The sequence below is a fragment of the Oncorhynchus mykiss genome, chromosome 2, assembly GCF_013265735.2.
Source record: "Oncorhynchus mykiss isolate Arlee chromosome 2, USDA_OmykA_1.1, whole genome shotgun sequence".
Lineage (NCBI taxonomy): Eukaryota > Metazoa > Chordata > Actinopteri > Salmoniformes > Salmonidae > Oncorhynchus > Oncorhynchus mykiss.
The window spans coordinates 30,725,348-30,742,625 of NC_048566.1; the positions used below are offsets into that span (position 1 = coordinate 30,725,348).

Below are 17,278 nucleotides of genomic sequence, written 5' to 3' on the forward strand. Positions count from 1 at the left end.
GTGGGGAATAGAAGGGCCCCTGTTAAACGCTCCCCCCAAAGCTGATTAGTTTCAGCGTCTTTTGTTGCAGACAGACATCCTTTTAGGATCGGGTTTCTATCCCCAAGTGGAAAATGTGCCGAATGAAGAACTTTTGGATGGGCTTTAACAAGATCAAGTTTTTTTTGCTGAGGTTGACATTGGAGTAGAGTTGAGCTGAAGGTTTGTCAGTAAACAGATATAGGTTGTCTAGCTTAATGGTAAGCAGATTGGGGTAGTGGATGGGGTCCAATACATGGTGTGGGGGGGATATGCTAGTGACCTTAATCAGAGTTTTGGGGCCTTCAGTGGAGCTCCTGCTTTGCTTAGGATGAAATCACTTAACCCTTGAGCCCCCCTCCACCCCCCTGATGTGCACAGTTGTCCCCCTCACCAGTGTTACTTAAGGGAGGGGGGGTTAACCATATGGCCAGACCGATCATTAGGGAGGCGGCCAGAGGCAAAAGTACAGGAGCTACTCCCCGCCACCCAACACACACTCACACACTTACTCACTCACTCAACACACAGACACACACACACCCTCTTGGCGAGTGTCACGGCAGATCGTGCTCAGAAGCTTTGACGGCCAGCGCACTTAAGCCCCCTCCACACACACACACACACACTCCCGATAGGAGCATGACATGTCGTAATGAAGGCCCGACATGTCTCACACAGATGGTGTTTGTCTCCTAAAATCTCCTCCGTGCTGGTAAACAGGGCCCGAGCCAGATGCAGACAGACAGGGAGTGTGGGTATGTGTGTGTCTGTGAGAGAGAGAAAGAGAGAGAGACGGAGAGAGAGAAACATTTTGTGTTTGTGTTTATGCGCATATGTTTGAGCGTGGGGGTGGGAAGCTGGTGCAGGAACTAGTACAATATGAAATGGAGATTGTTTATGGAATGGAATGTGTCATGTTTAGTGTAAGTCATCCAGCCTTGTGCACATCTGCGTTCTTGACAGTCCTTTTCATACATCTCTACTCATCAGACTCACTACTGTAGAACCTCAACCACGTCCTTATTCAGCTCTTACATAGCTTTATAAGGACTAGTATGAAGGTCCCACTGTGGAGCTCCACAATGGAGCACCCAGCACTCTAACACGACAGACACCAGCAGTCAGGATTCAGACTCCTTTGATCCCATCTCATTATTCCCATTTCCCAGACCGGGAACGCCATCCCGACCTAGCCCTCTCCTCTCCGCTTCTGATGGGGTATCTGATTAGGGTTGACAGTGGTAGAGTGGATGAGGTTAGAAAGGAGGAATGAGAGAGTGAAGAGGAGAGGAGATAAGATAACAGGGGAGGATAAAAGGGAGAAATTAGAAATTAGAAAGATGTGTGCATGCATGTGTGAGAGTATTCACAAATATGTGCTGTACAAGTCAAAAGTTTGGACACACCTACTCATTCAAGGATTTTTCTTTATTTTTACTATTTTCTGCGTAGTAAAATAATAGTGAAGATATCAAAACTATGATAATAACACATATGGAATTGTGTAGTAACCAAAAAAGTGTTAAGCAAATATATTTGAGATTTGAGATTCTTCAAAGCAGCCCCCCTTTGCCTTGATGACAGCTTTGCACACTCTTGGCATTCTCTCAACCAGCTTCATGAGGTAGTCACCTGGAATGCATTTCAATTAACAGGTGTGCCTTGTTAAAAGTTATTTTGTCGACTTTCTTTCTTAATGCATTTGAGCCAATCATTTGTGTTGTGACAAGGTAGGGGTGGTATACAGAAGATAGCCCTATTTGGTAAAAGACCAAGTCCAGCTCAAATAAGCAAAGAGAAATGACAGTCCATCATTACTTTAAGACAGGAAGGTCAGTCAATCTGGAAAATTTCAAGAACTTTTAAAGTTTCTTCAAGTGCAGTGACAAACACCATGAAGTGCGATGATGAAACTGTGTCTCATGAGGACCGCCACAGGAAAGGAAGACCCAGAGTTACCTCTGCTGCAGAGGATACATTCATTAGAATAACTGCACCTCAGATTGCAGCCCAAATAAATGCTTCACAGAGTTCAAGTAACAGACACATCTCAACATCAACTGTTCAGAGGAGACTGCGTGAATCAGGCTTTCATGCTTGCAAAGAAACAACTACTAAAGAAGAAGAGACTTGTTTGGGCCCAGAAACACGAGCAATGGACATTAAACTGGTTGAAATCTGTCCTTTGGTCTGACGTAGTGTAGGTGTACTGATGATCTCCGCACGTGTCGTTCCCACCATGAAGCATGGAGGAGGAGGGGTGATGGTGTGGGGGTGATTTGCTGGTGACACTGTCTGTGATTTATTTACAATTCAAAGCACTCTTAAACAGCATGGTTACCACAGCATTCTACAGTGATACACCATCCCATCTGGTTTGCGGATAGTGGGTTAGTGGGACTATCACTTGTTTTTCAGCAGGTCAATGACACAACACACCTCCAGGCTGTGTAAGGGCTATTTGACCAAGAAGGAGAGTGATGGAGTGCTGCATCAGATGAGCTGGCCTCCACAATCACATGACCTCAACCCAATTGAGATGGTTTGGGATGAGTTACACCGCAGAGTGAAGGAAATACAGCCAACAAGTGCTCAGCATATGTGGGAACTCCTTCAAGGAGAAAAAGCATTCCAGGTGAAGCTTGTTGAGAGAATTCCAAGAGTGTGCAAAGCTGTTATCAAGAAGAATCTAAAATCTAAAATATATTTTGATTTGTTTAACACTTTTTTGGTTACTACATGATTCCATATTTGTTATTTCATAGTTTTGAGGTATTCACTATTATTCTACAATGTAGAAAATAGTAAAAATAAAGAAAAACCCTTGAATGAGTAGGTAGTCCAAACTTTTGACTGGTACTCTATGTACATTTGTTGGGTGCACCTGTGTATTTTTAACTGAACACACTGAGGACATGAAGGGGGTAGGAGAACCGGTGGTGCCTGAGACAAAGTTGAGGTGGGGGTGGGTGAGACCAGCCCTCACTGCCTTCTGTATTCTGTCTAATGAGGCCCACTGTGAGAGAAACTGATGTTTTCCTCCGAAATATTTGATAGCCGGATGGCACTGTGTGACTCAGAGAGGGTATTGTGGGGGTTGTTCTTTTGTGTTGAGGGCTGTTGGAAGTGTGAGGTAGTCTTTTTGTTTTTGTGCGGCACGTGTTTGTACATGTGCAGATTGTCAGCCTGTAGGCTTGTGTGTGAGAGTGAGCACACACATACCACAGCATACTGCCTGTAACTATGTCCTCCTTTCTCCTCCTCTATCATGGACTACTAGTTCTACCTTATCTAACCAATAAAAGCAACCTTGAAACAGCCATATCTCCTTGTCCAGGTGCCAACGCCAAGCTCCGCTACCAGATCACCTCTGGCAACACCATGGGCACCTTTGACGTGGAGCCAGAGGTGGGCACCATCTTTGTGGCCCAGCATTTAGACTACGAGATGGAGCAACGCTACGAGCTGAGACTGGTGGCCTCCGACGGGAAATGGGAGAATGAGAGCCTAGTGGTGGTCCATGTGGTGAACCGCAACGATGAGGCGCCCGTCTTCGGCCAGACAGAGTACCACGCCGCTGTCACAGAGGAGCTGACTGAGCTGCCCGTCTTCGTGCTGGAGGTCAGATGTCATACATACTATAGGCCATGGTTCCCCAACTGGCGGCGCATGGGCCGAATTTGGTCCACAGGTGGTTTTATTTGGTTCCCCAGGTTTTCTGAGCAAAACTATTTTTTTATACTTTATTTTCAACACCAGGAAATCAGCTCCAAGTGATTTTAATTTTGGAACTCTGTTCGCAAGTATTCCGACACATACTAGAGATACACCCGTATACAAATGTAAGCAAGGTTTGAAATTATTATGTTTTGGTCAAAAAGTGTATCTGTTTGGGCTTCTTCGGTCAATTTACGGTCTAAAAATGATTTGTAATTATGTACCGGCCCCCGACCATCCACTCAAGAAGAAAATCGTCCCGCGTCTGAATCTAGTTGATGATCCCTGCTCTAGTCCCTACGTACTGGTTTGCCTCTTATAACAGCCACATAAACAGTGCATTACACCATTAGGTTGTTTCATTAACTTACAGAGCCTCCTGTCTTTAGCTGGAGGTCAGAGGCCATTCATACATAGTCCCTTTGTAACAACGACAATAGCAGGGTAGGACAACTGATATTTGAAAGCCTTTTTTGATAAAGCTAAACTTGCTGTGAGGAAGTTCTGTTTTATACATGCAGTATAAAAACATTTAATAGAATGGAAGTGAATGCAGTGACATTGTCCACCCATTGATGGAAATGTGGCTTTGGCTTCACCTCTCAAGTAGCATAATATATACGGTAACTCATAGCACATGTGGGCATTGTGTGAAATCAAATAGGCTCCAATGTTATACTCCTATCCTAAAGTGTTGATACCTAATAGTACTCAACATGAGCACCCACAGTTTGCCCACGATAAATAGTTGTGGAGCCTCCTGCTTTTTCTTAGGCTTTCATTGTGTACCCAGCCTAGTTTCGTCACACCTATTCCCAGTAAAACTGTTTGTGCACGTCGCCAAGGTAAATCAGATTAAAAAGGAGTACGATTCATGAGGCCATGGAAGTAATCGTAGAGAGAGAGGCATGTGTCACAGTATTCAACCCAGGGCTGCTTTCCTGGAGGTGGAATTGATTTGATGTGCACTCGGTTCCCCTCTAATGCACTTAATAGTTTCCAGTGTGTGGCAGGCAGCCATCCCTTCCCCGAAGTTCCTTCGCTCTGTATATGAATACAATCCTGCCGAAAGAAAAAAGATTGGAAATCCAATTTGAAATGAGTATTTACCTGGCCTTGGCTGTCGTACGCCGCACCGTGTCTCGATATTGTCTTCTCATTGCATTGTCAGGAAATGGAGAGAAAAAAATGTAAACTTCAAAGGCTTTTGTAAACAAACCCTCCGGTGAGAGGGGAAGAGAGAAATAAAAAAGTGTATTTCTTCTTTTGCTGGCATCTATTAACTTTTAATTGCATTGTGCGTTCTGGTGATAGATGTGGGGGGAAGTGTCTGAGCTTGTCCTTCACACAGAGATAACATGAAGGCAGGCTAATTATCCATAGAGGAAAACCAGGAAAATGGTCTTATTTTTGTTGCAAGGCAACAGACTGTATATTGGCTACTGCAATCAATTCTCTTTTCATGTCCTATTTTTGGGGCCAGATGGAATCTGAAGAGGCAGAATATCCGTAAATCAACAGAAATGGTTAAAAAAAGAAATTGAAAAGAAAAATTCATAGCAGATTCTATCCGGCCCTACTGTCTAATGCTAGGTTTTTGGGGGTTTCCTGTTTGTAGGTTTCAGCCACCGACCCAGACCAGGAGGCAGACCAGAGCGCCCTGCGCTACTCACTCCACGGCCAGGGAGCCGGCAGTGAGTTCACCATCGATGAGAGTACGGGTCGCATCTATGCCCAACGCCGTCTGGACCGTGAGGAGCGCCCGGCCTGGCGTTTCCTGGTTCTGGCCACCGATGAGGGAGGGGCGGGACTCACTGGCTTTGCTGACGTCCTTTTGGAAGTTCATGACATCAACGACAACGCACCAGTCTTCCCATGTCCGGCGCCGGACTCTTCAGGCTGCTTTGTTGGCCACGTGCCTGAGAACTCTCCCGCCGACACCTCAGTGATGGAGATAAGGGCCACGGATTTAGATGACCCCAAGGCCGGGAAGAACGCCATACTGACCTACCGCATCGTACAAAACGTTCGCAACGAGATCAACCTCAATCTGTTCTCCATCAACCCTTCAACTGGAACCATCAGTACAGTTCTACGGTCTCTGGACCGTGAGGCGGAGGACCGCTATCTGGTTGTGGTTGAGGCCAGGGATGGTGGGGGCTTGTCTGGGACTGGAACGGCTACCATCATGGTATCAGATGTGAATGACCATCCACCAGTCTTCACCCAGAGGGTCTACAATGCCCAGGTTTGTTCACCTGCTCAAAACACACCTGTTCACCCCAATACTGTTGCACTGTAATATGTTTGAGTATTTTGTTATCAATATTTTAATGTCATTTGTTATCAATATTAATAGGTGGCGGAGGACCTAGAGGTGAACAGCGAGGTTCTGGCGGTTTCCGCCAGCGATGGCGACCAGGGTGAGAACGCAGTGGTCACTTTCAGCATCGTCGGAGGCGACGAGGACAGGAAGTTCTTTGTGGAGACGGACAAGGCGAACCGGCGTGGTGTGGTGCGGCTGAAGAAGAAGATGGACTTTGAAAAGCCCCACGAGAGAACGTTCAACTTGACTGTGAAGGCGGAAGACGCAGACTTCTTCAGCCTGGCATACTGCCTGGTTCAGGTGGAGGATTCCAACGACCACGCACCCGTCTTCTTCCCACAGTTCTATGAGGCTCCTGCCATGTCTGAGGACGTGTCTGTTGGCACCATTGTGGCTCAAGTCACCGCTGCCGATCTGGACTCAGGACTAAATGGCCGCTTCTCCTACAGCATTGCCAAAGAGTCTGACCCCTACGGGCAGTTCCTGGTGGACCAGTCAGGCTGGGTGGTAGTGGCTGACTCTCTGGACCGGGAAATGGTATCCCAGCACAGACTCATGGTCCTGGCCACCGACACGGGCAGCCCGCCACTCACCGGCACCGCCATCGTTATGGTTACCGTACTGGACGTCAATGACAACGGGCCAGAGTTTGAGGTGCCCTACAAGCCCATTGTGTGGGAAAACATGGCTGCCCCCCAGGCGGTGAGAATAAACGATACATCCCTGCTTCTCCATGCAGCCGACCGCGACTCCTCACCCAATGGTGGACCGTTTTCCATCTGTCTCCTGATGTTAACCTCCGATGCTACCAGCTTCAACCTGACTGACCTGCGCAACGGTAGCGCTGCACTGAGTACCCTGCGAACCTTTGACCGTGAACGCCAGAAGGAGTACCGCCTTCCCATTCTCATGATTGACAGCGGGTCTCCCCCAATGAGCTCAACCAACACATTGACGGTTGTCATCGGCGACAGGAATGACCACCCCCACTCTCCGGGCCACACCGACTTCTTCGTGTACAGCTACCATGGTATGTTTCTCCAGTGGTCTGCTGATGTTGTTACAACACTACTTGTCACAGTTGAATGCTTACGGACTCTTGAAGCCCAACATCACTTATTTAGTATTTCATGCCATCTGTCAGCTTGCTGTAACTGCTGGAAAAACTCTGCTTTTCTGTCATGTATTTTTAGTAGATTCTCTGTATGGGTTTTGCCAGATGAAAGTACATTAACCTTCTAATAAGAATTCATCATGTATCTTCAAACATGCCATGAAGCAAACAATTTACTTAAGCTTAAGTCCCAGGTTTGATAGGCATATAAACAGGAGCCATTACATGTTTTATTTTATTTCACGCCTAAGGGGATTACAGCACTCCATTTAGCTTTTTGGAGGGAAAACGGGAGCTAACATGCTAATGTGTGCACTTCCCCTGCTGTGTTTTCAAAACCGTGTCCATATGTGCCAACGAGGCGACGCTCTCCAACTTATCTTCCCTCCTCCGCCCCTCTTCCTCCCCTCCTCCTCTTCTCCCTTTCTTTCTTTTTCTCCCTCACTCTGAGAGCTTTAGGTGTACCACAGGGAAGGGTTGTCTTCCCGCACCTAATTCTGAGTTTCCCCCCGTAGGTGTTCTCCCCACAACAGTGCTTGGACAGGTTCAATCCCCTGACCTTGACGACTGGAGCGAAAAGGTTTACAGATTCCAAGGCAAACCCCCCAGGTACTTTGATCTCCTCACTAAAGTTGGAATGAAGCCCGGCCACTTAAGAGAGAGGAAAAAAGAATAAGACAAAAGAGTGTACAATAAGAGGGGAGGAAAGTGTGGGATTGAAAGAGAGAGAGAGAGAGACAGAATGTAAAAGGAGAGAAAGATACATTTTAGGGGAAGGAGAAACAGGCCGTTTAAGAGAAACAGAGAAAGTAGAAATAGATTGGAAGAGAGAGCGGGAAAGCGAGAGGGAAATGGAGAGGGAAAGGGAGAGATGAATTGTCAGGAGCACCATTATTAATACTTCATAAAGAATTGTATTGAAAATTCCCAGTGAAGCGAGGAACGACGCTCTGGTTTTGTTTGATGGGTGCGCAATGTTTGGTGTGCACTGAAAAGAAGCTGATTACGCTGCTGGCACCTCTCCCTCTAATGAGACACCTGTAATCGGAAGAGCTAGTAAGCACACAAAAAGATGACAAGGAACAACAGAGAGAGAAAGTGAGCAAGAAAGAGCCATTACCATGTTGAATCCCCAGTCAGCAGATCCCAATGCGTCTCGAAGGACCAAACTATATGGATCATTTCATTATACCTACCATCCATCCGTGTAGATGATGATTTGAAGCCTATTTGTTTTCTGTCTCCAAAGTGCTGTGTTGCATGTTTGCCCCGGCTAGCTCTGCAAACAGGGATTCATTAATGTATTACATTAACATGATGTCCCGGGGAGGGATGACATAACACACATCTCCCCACAGCTCAGCACCTCTTCGATTGGGCCAGCCGGTTTAATTTTCTTATGGCTCAGATAATTACCTAATTTGACCTGACTTCTGAAGGTCACGGGCCATGCATAACCAGCTTTTACTGTTACGTAAGAGAGAGCTATGGCACCTTTTCAAATCTCTTTTGATCGCGGGCCAGTGTGTGAGGGTACTTACCTTGGTGTGCCATCAAATGATGTGATGCTAAAACAATAACGTGGTCATGTGGTAAAGCTAGGTGTATCTGCAAACATTTGTTTGTTGCTCCAGTTGTACAAAGGCTCTATAGAACAGAACTGACATACTGTACTGCTTCTTTCTGTACTGCCCCCCCCCCCCCCTCCCATTTTCAGTAGAGACGGAAGCTTCAAAAACAGAGACATTTTGAAAGACATCAGATTAACTCCTTGGCATTGACCTCTAACTTGAGAGGTGTGGAGCGAGTGAGGTAGATGGAGATAGTCACAGCAGAACCATCATCATTCCCTTGTCATGATCTGAGCCAGTGATAAGGACCAGAGTGGACAGGGGCCAAGTAAATAGAGGGATGATAGATGGAAGGGGATTGAAGATATGAGTAGATAGCTGGGAAGGAGAAGAGTCACTGTAATAGAGGGAACAATGACATGTGAGTAAGAAAAGTTACAGAAGTGAGAAGTAGACTTTAGGAGCAGGATAGGATAGAAAGTTCTGCAGTATTAACATGGGGCTTAGGCAGGGCTGGTGGGGTTAGTGTAGTGAGAATGTGTCTATGGGGAGTAGACAGAGAGACATAGAAGGAACCCAAGAGGCTGTGGGAGCAGGTTCAGGGGGAATAGGTTTTTGATAGAGTGAACACTGAACTGGGTATTCAGGGAATAGGGTAATAGAGTTAACAGGGGGCTAGGTGGGAGGAGGGAGGGGTGTTGGTAGAGTGCAGGAGAGGTAGGGTAGAGGGGGTTGCATTGATACTGATAGTGAACCCATCTATAATGCATGTGGCTGTCTCCCTGGACAGTTCAGTGTTTTAATATGCGATGGTGAGCATGGAGGGAGGCCAGGGATAGTCCTGCATGGATGAACACCGGGGGGACTTACTGCTGATCTCTCTTACTCTCTGTTCTCCCCCTTCCCTCTCTTTTACTTCTATGCCCCCTACCCCCCTTTTCTCTCAATCTTCTTCCATTTCTCTCTCCCTCTATCTTGCTCTCTCCCTCCATCTCCTCCTCCCTCCTCCCTCTCTCAGCGGGTTGTTCAGTCTGAACCACAACTCAGGCCAGTTGATTATCAGAGAGGGGGCCCCTGTACCGGTGGGTTCCTACAGCCTCGAGGTGCGTGTCTCCGACAAGACCTGGCCCGACGTGACCTCCACTGCGGAGGTCGTTGTCATGGAGCTGGATGAGGAGGCGGTCCAGAACGCTGGCTCTTTGCGCCTGTCCAGTGAGTTTTGCCACCTAGTTTATCAGCCAATATCGTCACTTTTCACTCTTTATCTTGGTCACTGACCACAGACCATAAGGAGCTAATGCTGTCATAATGTTTCCATGTGTGATGACATACACGCTTGAGTGCTGTGTGGCAGGCCTTCTTGTATCTAATAGTTCCCTAAGGTCGTGGTTCACATCACCCCCAGGCCCCAGCTGAGCATTTACAAACATCTGACTGATCTGTACAATCGTTACCTGTAAAACATTGGGCAGGGGAGTGCTTTGCAAGGGGCATTCCACTTTGTAGTGTGTTGAACTACAAAATGGTGAACTGAGTGTACTGACCGTTCAACCCCCCCATCCTGTTGTGCAGACATCACAGTGGAACAGTTCTTCAGTAGTGCACCGGGTCAGGAGAGTTCTTTCTCCCGCCTGGGTCGTCTCCTCTCCGAGCTTCTCCAGACCAACCGGGACAACGTCCACATCTTCTCTGTCGCCAATGGCAACCGCCAGGGTGAGCGCGAGGTCAGCGTGTGGTTCGCCGCCCACGGTTCGCCGTACTACAAGGCCGAGAAACTCCACGGCAATGTGATGGCACATAAAGCTAAGGTGAATATGGGATACACACTAAGTGTCTCATATAAGAGTCTGAATACGCATAAAGCTAAGGTGAAGATGGGATACACACTTAGTGTCTCATATAAGAGTCTGAATACGCATAAAGCTAAGGTGAAGATGGGATACACACTAAGTGTCTCATATAAGAGTCTGAATACGTATAAAGCTAAGGTGAAGATGGGATACACACTAAGTGTCTCATATAAGAGTCTGAATACGCATAAAGCTAAGGTGAAGATGGGATACACACTAAGTGTCTCATATAAGAGTCTGAATACGCATAAAGCTTCACACTAGACAACGTTACAATCATTCACACTATCTCACACACAGTGATGCACTACTAAAAAGAAACTCATATTTAAAATCTCACACACACTTAAACACACACACACACACACACACACACACACACACACACACACACACACTGACACACTGACACCATGCTCAACAACATACATATTTCATCACACACACACACACATTTAAACTCTCACACACACTTAATCACACACGCACAGCGGCACACTACTCAAGTGTGTGTACATTTTTCATGTCCATTTAAGGCATGAGATAGCATCTGGTGACCCAAGCTTGTGCCGGGGGAACAGAAAGGGAGAGAGGGATGGATGAATGGAGAGAAAAAGAGGGATGACAGGAGAGAACGTCTGAGTCTTTATAAAGTACTCACTCGTCCATAAATCCTAAGCTGTTTTGTAGTGGGTGTTGCGCTGCCCAGAAGCAGTTGTTTATATACTGGATGTGTGTCACTGACAGTTTTACTGCTGCCTGTTAAGGTTGAATGGAACTGGTGAGTTGCCTTTAAGCCATTGGAGACAGATTGAGTCAGAACAAATTCATCCAGAGACATCACCTGACTGTAAATGAAGACTATGAAAGACTGATATGAAGACTGATTCAAACCAATTTGATTTCACTGACAGGCAGTAGACTGACTCTCTCTTTCTCTCCCCCCTCCTCTCTCAGTTGGAAGCAGCACTGGGTGTGTCTATCTCCCAGGTGGGTATAGACGAGTGTCCCTACACAGACTGCAGTCAGTCGGGCGGCTGCAGCAGCGACGTCACCTTCAGCCTCACCCCCACCGCCCTCAGCTCCGGGAACACCTCCCTGGTGTCTGTCTCCGCCTCCTCTGAGGCACGCTGCGGCTGCAGGGCCAGAGAGAGCCTGCACCAGGCCTGCTCCTCTTACCCCCGCAACCCCTGCCTCAACGGAGGCACCTGTCAGGACAGCGAGCTGGGATACAGGTATGACGGCCGAGCTCTCACTAGTTAGCATTAGCTGTTAGAAATAACACATTCACAATGTTTCTCCCCTGCCGTTCAGGTGCAAGTGTCCACCCATGTTTGACGGGCCTGAGTGTCAGCAGACCAAGCACTCCTTCGGCGGCCAGGGTTATGCCTGGTTCCCTCCCATCAGGCCTTGCTTTCAAAGCCACATCTCATTGGAGTTCATAACCGAGTCAGCCAATGGGCTGCTGCTCTACAACGGCCCTCTAGGCCCCGCCCAGGCCGGAGAGCAGGAGGACTACATCGCTCTGGGTAAGAACAGACAGCCTACTTGTAGGCCCTGAACAGAAACAACCACACCATAGTCCATCCCACTTACTCCTACTTCCTACTTTCAATGTGTCTGGATATGGATAGGTAAAGCAATATGGGGATCGACTGGCAACCAGCACTCTTGATCAAACCTCTAGTGGAGGTGACACTCATATCCTCATAAGCCTGCGTCATATTCAGGTCCCTATAAGCCATATGGCTTTAATGTCAAGTCATGTCCCCCCTAATCCTAATGTCACATCCCAGAGGTCCTATATGTCCTTAAAAGATTAGTCCAGTTTGGCCTTTAGAAAGGCCTTACATAATCTGTTTGGTAGCCCAGTCGCATTAATTTATGTAATTATCGAGCCTGCTCCAAGTTCCCCCGCTCTGGGGATAGCAAATCGAACATGGCTGCTGAATTGATTGCGGTGAAGCATTTTTCACTGGTTCTGCTCAACTGAGTAGCAGTGTAGAACACAGAGGTTGGTCAGGTCACACACCATGTAGTCATACACACTTTCACACACATACTGTTGTTCCAACATTAAGGTGGCTTATCAATGTAACTCTGTATATTGGTGAGTCAGCCAGTTTCAAGCGCTTGGTGGCTCGATTGGCTTGTTTCCAAGAATATGTTTGTGAAAATGACTAGATTGATTGATGCAGAGTCAGAATGTGTTTCCACTGTTATGTGATCTCAAGCTTCGAAGTGATTATGTCTCCTCATCCCTGTTTCCTGTCTCTCTTCCAGAATTGAGGAATGGCGTTCCGACCCTCAGCATCAGCCATGGATCGGGATCACTGACGTTGCAGCTCCCAGCGAGATCCACCGTCACGGACCGCCGATGGCACCGCCTGGACATCGTCAGTGACGGAAAGGTCCAGGCATATTCCCAGAGGAGTTGGAGGAGGGAATGGTTGGGGATTGGGGAATAGCCGATGGGGGAATCCTCATTGGGATGCTTACATTATGAACTGAGCTAGGACCTGACTGTGAACATGACGGTGGTACTATATGATGTGTTTAATCCAGGCAGTTCAACTGATCCTAGACCAGTGTTCGGGGGCAGTGGTGAATGAGGTGGAGGGTCTAGTGGTGGAGGTGCTGGAGACAGATCAGTCTGGCTGCAAGGCTTCTGGAGAGACCCCTGGCAACCTGAGGTAAGAGGAGACAACTGTAGACCACTAGACTACTACAGACCACTGAAGACCACTACAGACAAACCATGTTATGCACAAGCTAACACTAGCTGGGTTCCCATCCAATTGGCGACAGATTTTCATGTGAATATTGTAAAATCAGCTAAATAAAAACGATGTGTATTTTCTCACCAGAGATGTTTCCATCAAACTGACCTGTTGCAGATAAAAGTCTGTGATGACGTATTGCACATAAAGATACCTTTTGCGGTCAAATTCCCCAAAATGTCCCCAATTTTCCCAAATACAAAATTACAAGTTAAATGGGTTTCAATCGTATTTTAAACTATACTGATGGTTTTCTCGCAAAACGTTTTTTGTGGTTATGTAGCGAGTGTGCCCACTCTGGTATTGGCACGTGCTCTCTAGCCAATAGCGCTATCTGAAAGATGTTCACTAGAGCGCACATGTAGCCGACACGATGAGGTTATTATTATGGACAAAAGAGACATTCTTTTTATTTGTTAAACAGCCGCCAAGCATCGATTATCATGTCACCAGAATAAGACCCTCAATATTTATTGGAAAGGAGCATCAAGCTCATCAATGTGCGATTTAATCACCCTGTGAAGTTCATCATATCCTATTTCATCTGTAGCCTAATAAATGACATGCTTTCCCGACGAGTCGTAGTGGGAGGACTACACAACATGTCATCGTGTGACTCCAAGTTTACTTCCATATAATGGTTATTATATCAATATTTCGATATTTCTCGCATAATTAATTTTACCAACACAAAAAGATAGCGTAGCGTATTTTGTTTTGTCGACATTTGGAAAGTTTCCCGAAAAAGATGATGTTTCTGTCAGGCCTGTCATGACATTTCTGATCCGACATGGTCTTTGCTTGCATAAAAAGGTTGGATGGAAACCTGGTTACTGACTGTTATTCTTCTTACTCTTCTCTCCCTCTCCTCCCCATCTCCCAGGTTCCTGAATGTGAACCAGCCTCTCCAGCTGGGTGGGGTGAAGGAGACCTCCACACACAGACGCTACAAAGCTTTCACTGGCTGCCTCAGGAACCTGGTGGTCGATAGCAAGGTAACCTCTCTACCCTAACCTCTCTCTTCCCCCCCACCCCCTCCCTTGCTTTCTCTTTCCTTCGTTCTTTCTTTCTCTCCCTCTGCATTAAAGTCACACCTCCTCCTCTTCCTCCACCACCTTTTATTTCAAACTTCTCTAGTAGTTCTATCCTTTCCTCACTGTCACAGTGTTTTCATGCTCCCCATCAGAGTGACAGAGCTGTCTATCCATCAGACTGATAGTGACAGGTTTATGAACAGAGCTCAGAGGAGGCGGAGACTGGCAGCTGTATTAATATACCTGGGAAGAAGAGATGCTTTCTTTAAGTCTGTTTACTCTATGGGGTTGTCATTATTCATTTGTTTATGTGAGTGGGTTTTTCCTAGAGTGTTTTGAGAGGCAGTGTATGTGTCTTCCAGTTGGGAGAGTGTTAGCTTCTCTGTCTCTTTTGCGACTTCTCTCTGCAGCGTGTGTGTGTGTGTGTGTGTGTGTGTGTGTGTGTGTGTGCACGCGCCCGCGTGCGTGTCAACCTCTTTGTGTGTGTCTTCTGTTGGCACTGGCTGAGAGAGTTGGACAGACGGTCGTTTGAGCACAGCTTATGAAATGAGGACAAAAAAACGATTTCAAAGTCCAAATAAGACATCAATTAAAAGAACATCTCCTCCATAAACTATTCCTGAAAGCAGATTAGCTTGTGTGGTTTTGCGTCACTGCTGGGAAATATTGAAGGGAGGGAAAATGGGACTGAAGTGGTGGCCATTTTGGCTCAAATGGTTGACAGTTGACCATATACAGTCCTGTTTGACATGAATAATTAGGGGAGAGGAGCGCAGCAGGACAGCATGAGTGATGACCATTTTGGATCAGACAGTTGATTATGTACAGCAACAGTAGTAGCCATTTTGGCTCAAGAAGTTGACCATATAAAGCCCTATTTGACATGGGGTGGGAAAGGAGAGGATCACAGGACAGCAACAGCATCCATTGAGCTCAAATGTTGATAACTGACTCTGAGGGCTCTCTTTATGTTTCTCTAAGCTGATATTTAACCTATAATGTATTCACTACATCTCTCTCTGGAGGTATATGACCTGGGAATTCCGGGGGAGAGCTTGGATAGTTCCCCAGGCTGTGGCCTGACAGACGGGGTGTGTGTGACAGCAAGTGGACCCTCCTGTGGCGTCCACGGGACCTGCCTGGGCGAGTGGGGCTCCTTCAGCTGTGACTGTCACCCCGGGTACAGCGGGCACAAGTGTGACAAAGGTAGGTGACTTTGCTGGTGGACTGGTTCTTCTTCACAGCAGTATTTTGGTGTGTGAATGTGTGTGAGAAATGATTAACCATATCGCCTCTCTCCCCTGTAGCTCTACCAGAGTGGTCCTTCGCCAGGGACAGTATGCTACGCTACCAGCTGAGGGGGGGAGGTAGCCCCCGTCGTACACACATCCAGCTCCTGCTCCGCACGCGCTCCTCCTCTGGCACCCTGCTCTCCATGACGTCCCACGGTGCCAACGAGTACATCATCCTGGAGGTCAGCGCCCTGCTGTCACATCACTCACAGGACCCAATTTAGTCAATTGGAAAGTGAAAAGTGGCTACATTTGCTGACGTCCTCTCTCCACTCTCTCAGATCGTAGACAGCCACCTGTCGGTGCGTGCCAACCTGGGTGACGGTGCCCACTCCCTTCGCCTGGCCAGCCAGCGGGTCGACGGGGGCCAGTGGGTCCTCGCCAGCTTGCATCGTCATGACAACCTCTTCACGCTGCGCCTGGAGCAGGGCGGTGGCTCGCGGGAGGCCAGGGCCTGGATGGGGAACAGGCGGGAGATTGTGGTGCACCCCTCCAGTGTGCTGCTGGGGAATGGACCCACCCCGGGACAATCTGCTGACTTCCAGGGTAAGACAGTCTCCTCTTCTGTCCTTTCCATGTTTTCTCTGCTGTTTCTCTCTTCTTTCTCCTCTGTCTCCTCTTTGTCTCAATCTATTCTCCTGTTTTCCTGCCTCCTTTCATCCTCTCTTCTCATCATGTCACCTCATCCTGTCTCTACTCCTCCCCTCCTCTCCACTGTAATGGTCTCCTCTCTCCTTGTGTCTGCCTTCTAGCTCTCAGTGTGTGTATCTTTGGCTGGGTCAAAAAGCCACAGGTCCATGTCAAGGAGTGGCTGATCTTTCTGTCATTTTGTTCCATATTTTTTACACAATCTTTCCCTTTTGTCCCTATATTTTACTTTACCAAGGCAAATACATTTCTTAGAAGTAGCAATCACAGAAAACAATCATCTCTGATGATCTTTTATCCTATTAGTATTGCTCTGTCATTAAGTCTCCCTTTCTCTTTCGCAGGCTGCCTGCGGGATGTGAGGCTGAACGACCACTCCCTCCTTCTGGATGGTCAGAGTACCGAGTTCAGCACGGTGTTGGAGCGGAGGGGGGTGACTTCAGGTTGTCACTCAGACGCCTGCAGTGCCAAGCCCTGCCGCAGCCCCCTCTACTGTGTGGACCTGTGGAGGAAACACCAGTGCAGGTGTGTGAGGCTGACTACACACACATTTAAACACATACAAGCACTATCTCACACACACACACACACAATCTGACACATGCTAAGGACACACAGACATAGTTAAAAGAACAAACCTGTTCTCCGCCCTCTCCCAGGTGTCCAGGTGGCCAGGTGACGGTGACAGATGAGACATCAGGCCACCACCGCTGTGTGCCCTCCCCCTGTGGACCCTCGGCCTGCCGTAACAGGGGCACCTGCCACGCCCTGACCCCTGACAGCTGGCAGTGCCGTTGCCCCGAGGGGTTCAGAGGTCAGCGTTGTGAGGTGGGCCAGATGAAAGCCCACCGTATGGCTGCCCTCAGCCCGGGCTCCATCCTGGTCATCAGCATGTGTCTGCTCGTCTTCTTCGGTAAATATGGGC

The 17,278-nt window shown here is 47.6% G+C and overlaps 1 protein-coding gene across 2 annotated transcripts in view; it reads left to right on the forward strand.

Moving 5' to 3' along the window:
- si:dkey-22o22.2 (neural-cadherin) overlaps positions 1-17,278 on the forward strand; it is a 128,149-nt gene that overhangs the window by 107,345 nt on the left and 3,526 nt on the right. For both annotated transcript variants that reach the window (XR_005036284.1, XM_036945505.1), the window contains exons 17-32: positions 3,359-3,642; positions 5,357-5,986; positions 6,098-7,094; positions 7,694-7,787; positions 9,768-9,961; positions 10,322-10,557; positions 11,557-11,834; positions 11,914-12,128; positions 12,883-13,010; positions 13,165-13,292; positions 14,263-14,374; positions 15,439-15,619; positions 15,721-15,887; positions 15,987-16,251; positions 16,698-16,878; positions 17,013-17,266. Coding sequence is in view for 1 of the 2 variants with exons in the window: in XM_036945505.1 (XP_036801400.1) it covers positions 3,359-3,642; positions 5,357-5,986; positions 6,098-7,094; positions 7,694-7,787; positions 9,768-9,961; positions 10,322-10,557; positions 11,557-11,834; positions 11,914-12,128; positions 12,883-13,010; positions 13,165-13,292; positions 14,263-14,374; positions 15,439-15,619; positions 15,721-15,887; positions 15,987-16,251; positions 16,698-16,878; positions 17,013-17,266 (4,344 nt within the window). In the remaining variant the exon portion in view is untranslated. The remainder of the gene's footprint in view (positions 1-3,358; positions 3,643-5,356; positions 5,987-6,097; positions 7,095-7,693; positions 7,788-9,767; positions 9,962-10,321; positions 10,558-11,556; positions 11,835-11,913; positions 12,129-12,882; positions 13,011-13,164; positions 13,293-14,262; positions 14,375-15,438; positions 15,620-15,720; positions 15,888-15,986; positions 16,252-16,697; positions 16,879-17,012; positions 17,267-17,278) is intronic.